Here is a 12,217-nt window from a genome sequence, read left to right as displayed (position 1 = left end):
ACAGAAAGACACACAGGTAGACAGACAAACAGACACACAGAGATACAGACAGACACAGATATACAGGCAGACAGATTTATGTGCAACACTGAAAACAAATAGAGAGTTCAAGAGTAAGAGCCGTTCTTGCCACAATCTCCAGTGCAAGATTCAGACTTCATCTTAGGGGCCATGGTGAAATTTACTGTCCAGTTAGTACAGTTAATACAGTACGATGCTGCTGATAGGACAGGGTTACTCAAACTGATGCTGCCTGCATGACACATTGCCGCCCCAAGTATTGTCAAATATTGTACAGAAGTATGCATCAGCCGGTCCAGCCCAGCTGCCAGATGCACGGTCGTAAGTCGAGTGGATGTATGTCGAGCAGGTCGTAAGTCGGATGGTAGGTGTACACTATTTAGGTAGGCATACTGGTCAGAGAGCCCATCGTAAGCCTGAGTCGACAGTAAATGAGTACATCACTAAGTGAGAAGAGGCTGTATATGCTTAGTGCTCTTTGGTTAGAAGGCTTTGAAAAAAGGACAGTTGGTATCGCAACGTTTATTAGTGACAGTGAGTCAGTTGGTCATGAAACCACGTAAAGTTAACCTGTTGACTGCACAGATCTTATCTGAGAACAATTAGCCTTGATTGAGTGTTTAAGGCTGACAAGTCAGTGTTGTTGGAAGAAAAGTCTGTCAAGAACTTACATTAGCAAGCCTGGTTTCAGGCAGACAAAGATCATTTCAACTTTCTTCTGTGCACTAAAGCAATGCAAGATTTCAAGTGCAACCCTATGATTATTTATCACACAGTATCCCTGTGCAATAAAAGGTCAAGACAAAGACCTGCTTGCCCATTATTTGCCAGTCCAACAAGGAAGCATGGCTGATTGAAGTTATATTTGCTGAATGGATCAAGCATTACTTTATTCCTAAAATGAAGACTTACCCAGCCAGAATCATGCATTAAAAGTAAAAAAAATAATAATAATTATAATAACAAAAATAATAAATGTAAAAATGGTTATGAAAATAAGTAAACACAGTGCATCAAATTAGGAAAACAAACTTACTCTGTAAGCTCCAATAAGCTCATCTATAGAGAGACCATCAGGAAACTCCTTCCCTAGGAGTGTCTTAAGACGAACAATGCAATCTTGGCTCAATGATCTACACGTTTCATCAACTGTAGAGGCTTGAAACAGAATAAAAAATATATATATATTTTTGTGTATAGCTTTGGTAAAAAATAAAGCCTGTAACATAAAGAAACAATTTGGACAAATTAAACTATGTTGGGAGACGGCCGACTTGTTGAAAAAAAAAAATATATATATATATATATATAATTAAGGTAAACAAAGAGTTAAAAAAATAATAAAATACCATAAAGAAAAATAAAGCAATTCTGAAGTTGGGATAGTTCCATGAAATTTAATTCTCCAGCTCACTCAAACCCAATACCATTTCTGCTATTGAGGTGTTGCTCTTTACATCTCATACCCATTATTCAGAATACCCCCACCAGGTGACTTCATTAACTAAAGGAAACTAGAAGCTGTCAGCACTATCATCATATGCTAATGTGAGCTTGGGAATTCTTGTAATGGTTTTCCTGGACAACTCTTATGCCTTAGCCCAACTTAAATATCCTGACCCCTGTAAGCCTTGGCAAATCACCTGTCTCATAGATTTACTCTACAATGAGTGGATGTTCATCAGCCCCAGTGAATTGTTAAGTTCTTCACATTGATCTCTTTACCACAAAGGCAAATCACTTGCATACAGTACTGTATTTGTTTCTTCCTTCCTGGATCCCTAGTCCCTGGCAATAGACTGTCTATACTCCCAGTCTCTTCCTTTTTGTTAGCACACACATTCAAACAACATTAACTTCAACATTTCCTTCACTTTCCTTTTAGTACTAGATTCAGAAAGAGGTTACCAGCCCCTTGCTCCCAGAATTTTAGTCCCTTATGAGACACATGACCTCAGTGTGAGGAAATACTCTTTCTTCTTTCTTTCAACAAACCGGCCATATCCCACTGAGGCAGGGTGACCCAAAAAGAAAAACAAAAGTTTCTCTTCTTAAATTTAGTATTTTATACAGAAGGGGTTACTAGCCCCTTGCTCCCTGAGGAAATAATCAAGGTATTAAAAAAAAAGACAAAATAAATGTACAGTAGACTGTCATTTAACACTGTTTTGTGTGGCACGTTTTGTTTATAGCACGATTGAAGAATTCCAGCATATTTTGCTTAACACTTCATAAAATTAACTTAACATGGTTCAGTTTGCCGGAGGGGAAAAAATCTGGAGCACACTTTGCCCGTGGGATACATACACTCTGCTTAGTTGTGGGTTAGACCATTGGGTCAATGGGGTCTCTACCACCATCCCCTGCAGTGTGTGATAAAGAAGGAAGGCCTGAAAAAGAGTTTATGTTTAGCACAGGTTGGTTCCATAACTTTAAGTTGCATAATAAGTTATATAGTATTAAGCTTTCTGGTGAAAGTGCTTCAGCTGATCATACAGAAGCAAGTAATTTCCCTGCTGATTTGTATGAAATTATTTCTGAGGGTGGCTACGAGCCATGTCAAGTGTTTAACCCTTAAACGGTCCAAATATATACGTTCACGTGCATAGCGCCTCAAACATATATATACGTTTTATATTTCCTGCCTCCAAATTTGGCACGATTGGCCTGAGATGCCTGGTCATCATAGAATTGGTCTTAACACTAGGTGTGGCAGTATTAAAAAAATCTGGGACCACTTAGTACCTTGTGGGAGCGCCAGTTAAATTGAGCACCAGCTAGAGCAAACAGCGCTGCAAACACCAAGGATTCACTGATGTAATGTCATATTAACACTCCTCTTTTAACAGGAAAGTGATGTTAACCCCAAGTTTAGGGTCTGTCGATCTCTGTCTATCTTTGTCTATCTCTGTCTGTCTCTATCTGTCTCTGTCTCTATCTGTCTCTGTCTTTGTCTATCTCTATCTGTCTCTGTCTATCTGTGTCTGTCTGTCTCTGTCTCCATCTGTCTCTTTGTCTATCTGTCTCTGTATATTTGTCTCTGGCTTTGTCTATCTGCCTTTGTCTCTGTCTATCTCTTTCAATCTGTCTATCTCTGTCTCACAGGTACACATAAATACAAGTATACGTAGTATAAATTACCTAGGATAACCCAAAAATCCAGACAAAGTGCTATACTCTGCTTGAAGATGTGAGTAAAAGTGATGATACAGTCTTGTGGTTCTCTCTGAGACAGAGAGCTAGACAGATAGACAGGGAGCTTGGCAGGCAAATAGACAGAAATGTTAGTGTACAAGTAAAAACAAAGCGAGGGGGATGGTCATCTAATCTTTTCTTATCAGCTGCACCCTCCCCCACCCTCGTTTACGCTCATCAAATGTCATCTCTTATCAAATGTTATCTCCCCTTATCTTGTCACTGTCAGAGGGGTGGACATTGTTTTTCATGCTTCAAGGGAACATATTATTACATATTATTATTATTACCTATTATTATTATTACCTATTATTATTATTACTTATTATTATTATTATTCTCCTCCTCCTCCTCCTCCTCCTCCTCCTCCTCCTCCTCCTCCTCCTCCTCCTCCTCCTCCTCCTCCTTCTCCTTCTCCTCCTCCTTCTCCTTCTCCTTCTCCTCCTCCTCCTCCTCCTCCTCCTTCTTCTTCTCTTTCTCCTTCTTCTTCTCCTTCTCATTCTTCTTCTTCTCCTCCTCCTTCTCCTTCTCCTCCTCCTTCTCCTTCTCCTCCTCCTCCTCCTCCTCCTCCTTCTCCTCCCTTTTCTTCTTCTCCTCCTCCTTCTTCTTCTACCTTTTCTTCTTCTCCTCATCCTCCTCCTCCTTCTCCTCCTCATTCTCCTTCTCCTCCTTCTCCTCCTCATTCTCCTCCTCATTCTCCTTCTCCTCTTCCTCCTCCTCCTCCTCCTCCTTCTCCTCTTCCTCCTCCTCCTCCTCCTCCTTCTCCTCCTTCTCCTCCCCCTCTTCCTTATTATTATTATATACTTCCACATATCCAAAACATTGCTGGGGCATATAAATACTTTGTATATATTCCAAGACAATAGTAAATGACCAAGGCAGGTGTAAATGTCCACCTGTCAGTGTGTTTGTGACACTTTGAGTACAATTTCAGTACCTAATACTAGTGTCAGAACAAAGATTGGTTATAAAATGACAAGAACTAGTACAAATTGTAACTATCAGAACATAAAAATTCCATAAAATAATATGAAAAATAAAAAAAAAAAGGTATATCGGCAACACGTCTGCAAGCGGCAGGACTCCACGTTGCTGTCATATGAGCATCCATTGCCAACTTCTCGGCCTCATATCTCGGTAAGTACTGACCCTAATTTTTTTTTATGCTAAAACATTTAAAAAATGTGCTCTTTTTTCTATAAAAAAAAAAAATCAAAATATTCGGGGCGCTGCGCAGGTGGACGTATATATATACGTTTGGACCGTTTAAGGGTTAATGCTGATGAGACAAGTGTTTTTGGAAGAAAATGCCAACACGAACTTATATCAGTCAGCAAGAGAAAAGTGCACCAGGCTTCAAGGCAGGAAAGGATTGCTTCACCTTGCTCCTTTGTGGTAATGCATCAGGTGACTTCAAGTGTAAGCCCGCGGTTATTTACCACTCTAAGAATCCTCGTGCTTTGAAAGTTGTAGATGATAACACCTTACCAGCAATTTGGAGGTCAAACAAGTCAGCATGGATGACAGAGGAAATATTTATTGACTGGTTTAAGCATCAGTTTATTCTTGAAGTCAAGTTTTACCTGCACATCAAGAACCTTGCATTCAAGGCTCTCTTCATTCTTGATAATTCCCGTACTCATCCACAAGCTTGGCTGGATGTGACTCCACATGTAAAAGTTGCATTTTTACCTCCAAATACAACATCTCTAATTCAACCACTGGATCGGGGAGTTATTAAGTCATTCAAGTGTAACTACAAAAAAAAGTTATAAAAAACTAGTTGCATCAATAGACTCTGACACCAACTTGGCAGTACCAAGCTTCTGGAATAAATTTAACACTGCAGATGCCATCAGCTATGCTAGAAGTGCATGGAATGAAGTGACCCAATCAACATTAAATGCAGGCTGAGGAAAGTTATGGCCTTCTGTAGTTAATTCTCTCACTAGTTTTCCCTTGTTTGAGAGTCAGGTTCAGGAAATTGTACAGATGGCAAGGATATTACCAGGTGATGGTTTTGAAGATATGAATGAAGATGTGAATGAACTCTTAGAAGATGATGATGATGAAGACAGGAGTCCAGAGGAAATGTTGACAGAGCTTGATGCACAGATACAAGGAAGGCACATAACAGAAGCAGATGAAGAAGAACCTGAAGAAAAACAGTTAACATTGCAGCAGTTATATGAACAGTTCCATGATGTTGCTAAACTAGCAGACTTTTTCACTGAAGAGGACCCTGACAAATCTAAAAGCAGCGCTTTGAAACAGGGTTTAGACCAGCTGATGATGCCTTACTGTCAGCTATATAATGTACTGCAGGGTAAAAAGAGCCCAGAGATCCATTACAGAATTTATGCACACTCCTGTACAGCCATCAACTTTAGTACTAGAACCTCTACCATCCACTTCTGTCGACAACTAACAACCATCCACCTCAGCCCAGTAGGGCCACACCATGCATATCCACTCTTCAAAATCATCCACAAACACCATTACCCACAATTTAAGGTAAGGTAAGAAATACTGTTATTTCTATTGCATTTGTAGTCTTAAGCAGTAACATATCATGACAATGAACTACAATTATATATTCACTTTTATTTTTGTAAGATCTGTTGGTCTAAAAACAATCTGTTTGGCTTTTTGGGGGCTCCCAGGAATGCAACCCTATTTTTTCCATATGTTCTTCAGTTTGTCTTACACAGTTTTGCCTAACATGGTGTTTTCAGGAACGTAACTACTGGCGGTCTACTGTACATAAAGAAGACCCAAACCAATACAAAAGATCTCCCAATAAAAAATATATTTTAACTGCTTCTTAATGTTGATGTAAAGACCTGAGGTATTTGAGGGAAGTCTTACTGTGACATCATACTTTAGCTATTAGGAAGAATTACCACAGCAATATTAATAACATTTCAAACCAAAATAATGTAAAACAAGTTGCTCAATTGCTAGTGCGCTCAGCTCACACACTGAGGTCTGGGGGGTTGATCCCCAGTATGGGTGGAAACACCTGGATGTGTTTCCTTAAGACACCCAGTGTCCATGTTCACCTATCAGTAAAATAGGTACCTGGGTGTTAGTCGACTAGAGCAGATCACATCTTGGGAAAATTTACCTAATTTGCCCAAAATGTTCTGCATAAAAAGGGGCTTTCTATATAGTATTATGTCACTGATGTCAGCTAGACTTATATACCTTGTACATTACTTGTATAAATAAATAACAACCATCTTTAACTACAATGTCAGATCCTTGAGCAAACATTATGATGACCTCACTGCATTACTCAATTCCCTTCATTCCAATATATCTATCAACACACTCACAGAAACCTGGCTTAAGCCTGATATTACCGATGTCTATGCCATTCCTGGCTACATGGCCATACACAACTGTAGAACAGACCAGCAAGGGGGAGGAACAGCTATATATTACTCAAATCAACTCAAATGTATCAATAAATCTTGCACATGGAACGAACATGGAGAATATATCACAGTCAAATTTAAATCAAAAGACCTGCAAAACCCCTCACAGTTATAAACATCTACAGAGTACCACAGTCAAACATTTACCACTTTAGTGAAAAACTAGGAAACATTATTACTGATGCACACATGAATAAAGACCACCTACTACTAACAGGAGATTTCAACAAACATACTACATGACCAGGACCCACAAGTAACCAAATTCACAAACGCAGTGAGCAACTGCCTGTTGCTACCAGCAATATCTAAACCTACAAGAATCACCGAGACAAGCATCTCCTTAATAGACCATATCTGGACAAACACCATTTTTTTTTTTTTTTAACAAGTCGGCTGTCTCCCACCGAGGCAGGGTGACCCAAAAACAAAGAAAATCCCCAAAAAGAAAATACTTTCATCATTCAAAACTTTCACCTTACTCACACATAATCACTGTTTTTGCAGAGGTGCTCAGAGCACAAAAGTTTAGAAGCATATACAGTGGACCCCCACCTTACGATATTAATCCGTTCCTGAGAGCTCATCGTATGCCGAAATTATCGTAAGGTGAATTAATTTTCCGCATAAGAAGTAATGGAAATCAAATTAATCCATGCAAGACACCACAAAGTATGAAAAAAAAAATTTTACCACATGAAATATTAATTTTAATACACACACACTGACACTTACCTTTATTGAAGATCTGGTGATGATTGATGGGATGGGAGGAGGGGAGTGTGTGGAAATTGTTAATGTTTAGAAGGGGAATCCCCTTCCATTAGGATTTTAGGTAGCATGTCCTTTTCCGGGGTAACTTCCCTTCTTCTTTTAATGCCACTAGGACCAGCTAACAGTGGTGCAACAGCTGACCGTAGCGCAGCAACAGCTGACTTTGGTGCAGCAGCAGCTGACCGTGGTGCAGCAACAGATGACGGTGGTGTAGCAGCAGCTGACTGTGGTGCAGCAGCAGCTGACCGCGGTGCAACAGCAGCTCACCGTGGTTCAGCAACAGCTGACTGGTGTAGCAGCAGCTGACTGTGGTGCAACAGCAGGTCACCGTGGTTCAGCAACAGCTGACTGTTGCAGCAACAGCTGGCCGTGGTGAAGCAACAGCTGACTTTGGTGCAGCAGCAGCTGACCGTGGTGCAGCAACAGATGATGGTGGTGTAGCAGCAGCTGACTGTGCTGCACAAGCAGCTAACCGTGGTGCAACAGCAGCTCACCATGGTTCAGCAACAGCTGACTGGTGCAGCAACAGCTGACCGTGGTGCAGCAACAGCTGACGGTGGTGTAGCAGCAGCTGACCGTGGTGCAGCAGCAGCTGACCGTGGTGCAGCAGCAGCTGACTGTGGTGCAACAGCAGCTGACTGTGGTTTAGCAACAGCTGACTGGTGCAGCAACAGCTGACCGTGGTGCAGCAACAGCTCACTGTGGTGCAGCAACAGCCGACTGTGGTGCAGCAACAGCTGACGGTGGTGCAGCAGCAGCTGACGGTGGTGCAGCAGCAGCTGACCATGGTGCAGCAGCAGCTGACCATGGTGCAGCAGCAGCTGACCGTGATGCAGCAGCAGCTGACCATGGTTCAGCAGCAGCTGACTGTGGTTCAATAACAGCTGACCGTGGTGCAGCAGCAGCTGACCATGGTGCAGCAGCAGCTGACCGTGGTGCAGCAGCAGCTGACCATGGTGCAGCAGCAGCTGACCGTGGTGCAGCAGCAGCTGACCGTGGTGCAGCAGCAGCTGACCGTGGTTCAGCAGCAGCTGACTGTGGTTCAATAACAGCTGACCTGGGTGCAGCAGCAGCTGACCGTGGTGCAGCAGCAGCTGACCATGGTGCAGCAGCAGCTGATGGTGGTGCAGCAGCAGCTGACTGTGGTGCAGCAACAGCTGATGGTGGTGCAGTAACAGCTGGCTGTGGTGCAGCAGCAGCTGACCGTGGTACTGTAGTACGTATTTCCCACCCTTCTTACATATGATTGCTTAAGAGATGGTATCTCCTGCTATCTGTTTTTCGTTTATCCACACCAATAACAGTCTCTCAACATCTTCGAGTACTTGCGATCTCTGTTTCAAAAACAAACTTGCACCTTTTGCAAGACCAGCTACTTTGATTGCCGTTTTGTTGGCCACAATAGTAGCGATGGTTGATTGGGGTTTGGTATACAACCTGGCCAGCTCCGAGACACGCACTCCACTTTCGTACTTAGCAATTAACTCTTTCTTCATTTCCATAGTAATTTTCACCTTTTTTACCGCACGGTTGGCACTAGAAGCTTTCTTGGGGTCTATAGTGACTTATTTTGCAGGTACAATCACTAAAAACGCTGTGATAATATGAAATGTACTGATTGTATGCATGGATGCGACTGCACTGGCTGGCTTGTAAACACTGGCACCTACGTTTATGGGTTTACAGGTTAAGAATATCCATACTTATTCATGTACCTACTACATACACAAAACAATACATGCAAATATAAACCCTCCACTCAAACTTCTCCTCACCAACCTTAACAGGACACTTGACCATAACACAAGACACAGATCTCTTTTTGATGTACCTCGTGTCCATATCACACTGTGTAAAAACTCTATGCACATAAAGGGCCCCAAAATATGGAATTCATTACCAGAAGATATTAAAGTAACCCGGTCTGAAAATCAATTTAAGACTTCTCAAAAACCACTTAATCACCCTAGACTAAATGCTAAATACTTCATACACACATACTCACTTATGTACTCCCACATCATAAATTCAACAATCACTTTGAACCCTTTATCCATTGTTGACAGGAATATAACTGAATCATTGTTTTTCACAAAAGCATTTTAGAATATAAATACGTATATCTTTGTATTATACAAGTTCTGATTCATTTATAATTAATATTCTACTGTACAACTATGAAATAATTACCTGCCTTCTGTACAACTATGATATACTACTTCTTAGTATTAACTTAGTATTAGCCTGGTGGCTAAAGCTCCCGCTTCACACACGGGGGGCCCGGGTTCGATTCCCGGCGGGTGGAAACATTTCGACACATTTCCTTACACCTGTTGTCCTGTTCACCTAGCAGCAAATAGGTACCTTGGATGTTAGTCGACTGGTGTGGGTCGCATCCTGGGGGACAAGATTAAGGACCCCAATGGAAATAAGTTAGACAGTCCTTGATGACGCACTGACTTTCTTGGGTTATCCTGGGTGGCTAACCCTCCGGGGTTAAAAATCCGAACGAAATCTTATCTTATCAAATCTTATCATCCCTTGTGCAGGATTTATCGATGTATTCAAGTTGATTTGAGTAGTATATAGCTGTTCCTCCCCCTTGCTGGTCTGTTCTACAGTTGTGTATGGCCATGTAGCCTGGAATGGTATAGACATCTGTAATATCAGGCTTAAGCCAGGTTTCTGTGAGTGTGATGATTGATATTTTGGAATGAAGTTAATTGAGTAATGCTGTGAGGTCATCATAATGTTTGCTCAAGGATCTGATATTGTAGTTAAAGATGGTTATGTTATTGTTTACACTGAGTAATGTCTTTGCTTGGTCTGCTGTATAGTAATTACAGTTACTGTTTGATTCGTGTATTTCATTTAGTAAAAAGTTTACATCAGGATCTATGTCTGTAATCATAGGATGAGAGTAATTTTACAAACCAGATTTTCTGAGTAAAATAATACAAGTTATACTGAATCTACAACTAGACTTATGAATAAGACTGGAGTTTACCTGGAGAGAGTTCCGGGGGTCAACGCCCCCGCGGCCCAGTCTGTGACCAGGCCTCCTGGTGGATCAGAGCCTGATCAACCAGGCTGTTGCTGCTGGCTGCACGCAAACCAATGTACGAGCCACAGCCAGGCTGATCAGGAACTGACTTTAGGTGCTTGTCCAGTGCCAGCTTGAAGACTGCCAGGGGTCTGTTGGTAATCCCCCTTGTGTGTGCTGGGAGGCAGTTGAACAGTCTCGGGCCCCTGACACTTATTGTATGGTCTCTTAACGTGCTAGTGACACCCCTGCTTTTCATTGGGGGGATGGTGCATCGTCTGCCAAGTCTTTTGCTTTCGTAGTGAGTGATTTTCGTGTGCAAGTTCAGTACTAGTCCCTCTAGGATTTTCCAGGTGTATATAATCATGTATCTCTCCCTCCTGCATTCCAGGGAATACAGGTTTAGGAACCTCAAGCGCTCCCAGTAATTGAGGTGTTTTATCTCCGTTATGCGCGCCGTGAAAGTTCTCTGTACATTTTCTAGGTCGGCAATTTCACCTGCCTTGAAAGGTGCTGTTAGTGTGCAGCAATATTCCAGCCTAGATAGAACAAGTGACCTGAAGAGTGTCATCATGGGCTTGGCCTCCCTAGTTTTGAAAATTCTCATTATCCATCCTGTCATTTTTCTAGTAGATGCGATTGATACAATGTTATGGTCCTTGAAGGTGAGATCCTCCGACATGATCACTCCCAGGTCTTTGACGTTGGTGTTTCGCTCTATTTTGTGGCCAGAATTTGTTTTGTACTCTGATGAAGATTTAATTTCCTCATGTTTACCATATCTGAGTAATTGAAATTTCTCATCGTTGAACTTCATATTGTTTTCTGCAGCCCACTGAAAGATTTGGTTGATGTCCGCCTGGAGCCTTGCAGTGTCTGCAATGGAAGACACTGTCATGCAGATTCGGGTGTCATCTGCAAAGGAAGACACGGTGCTGTGGCTGACATCCTTGTCTATGTCGGATATGAGGATGAGGAACAAGATGGGAGTGAGTACTGTGCCTTGTGGAACAGAGCTTTTCACCGTAGCTGCCTCGGACTTTACTCTGTTGACGACTACTCTCTGTGTTCTGTTAGTGAGGAAATTATAGATCCATCGACCGACTTTTCCTGTTATTCCTTTAGCACGCATTTTGTGCGCTATTACGCCATGGTCACACTTGTCGAAGGCTTTTGTAAAGTCTGTATATATTACATCTGCATTCTTTTTGTCTTCTAGTGCATTTAGGACCTTGTCGTAGTGATCCAATAGTTGAGACAGACAGGAGCGACCTGTTCTAAACCCATGTTGCCCTGGGTTGTGTAACTGATGGGTTTCTAGATGGGTGGTGATCTTGCTTCTTAGGACCCTTTCAAAGATTTTTATGATATGGGATGTTAGTGCTATCGGTCTGTAGTTCTTTGCTGTTGCTTTACTGCCCCCTTTGTGGAGTGGGGCTATGTCTGTTGTTTTTAGTAACTGTGGGACGACCCCCGTGTCCATGCTCCCTCTCCACAGGATGGAAAAGGCTCGTGATAGGGGCTTCTTGCAGTTCTTGATGAACACAGAGTTCCATGAGTCTGGCCCTGGGGCAGAGTGCATGGGCATGTCATTTATCGCCTGTTCGAAGTCATTTGGCGTCAGGATAACATCGGATAGGCTTGTGTTAATCAAATTTTGTGGCTCTCTCATAAAAAATTCATTTTGATCTTCGACTCTCAGTCTGGTTAGCGGCTTGCTAAAAACTGAGTCATATTGGGACTT

General features: G+C 42.0%; 1 protein-coding gene across 7 annotated transcripts in view; it reads right to left on the bottom strand.

Moving 5' to 3' along the window:
* The window catches only part of LOC128691368 (uncharacterized), a 159,608-nt gene that overhangs the window by 116,950 nt on the left and 30,441 nt on the right, over positions 1–12,217 (bottom strand). For all 7 annotated transcript variants that reach the window (XM_070091558.1, XM_070091560.1, XM_070091556.1 and 4 more), the window contains one exon: positions 1,058–1,179. In XM_070091558.1, the coding sequence (XP_069947659.1) occupies positions 1,058–1,179 (122 nt within the window). The remainder of the gene's footprint in view (positions 1–1,057; positions 1,180–12,217) is intronic.

This window comes from Cherax quadricarinatus, chromosome 36, assembly GCF_038502225.1.
Source record: "Cherax quadricarinatus isolate ZL_2023a chromosome 36, ASM3850222v1, whole genome shotgun sequence".
NCBI classification, from domain to species: Eukaryota; Metazoa; Arthropoda; class Malacostraca; order Decapoda; family Parastacidae; genus Cherax; species Cherax quadricarinatus.
The sequence above is the reverse complement of the archived record's forward strand: the minus strand, read 5'-3'. Positions and strand labels throughout refer to the sequence as shown.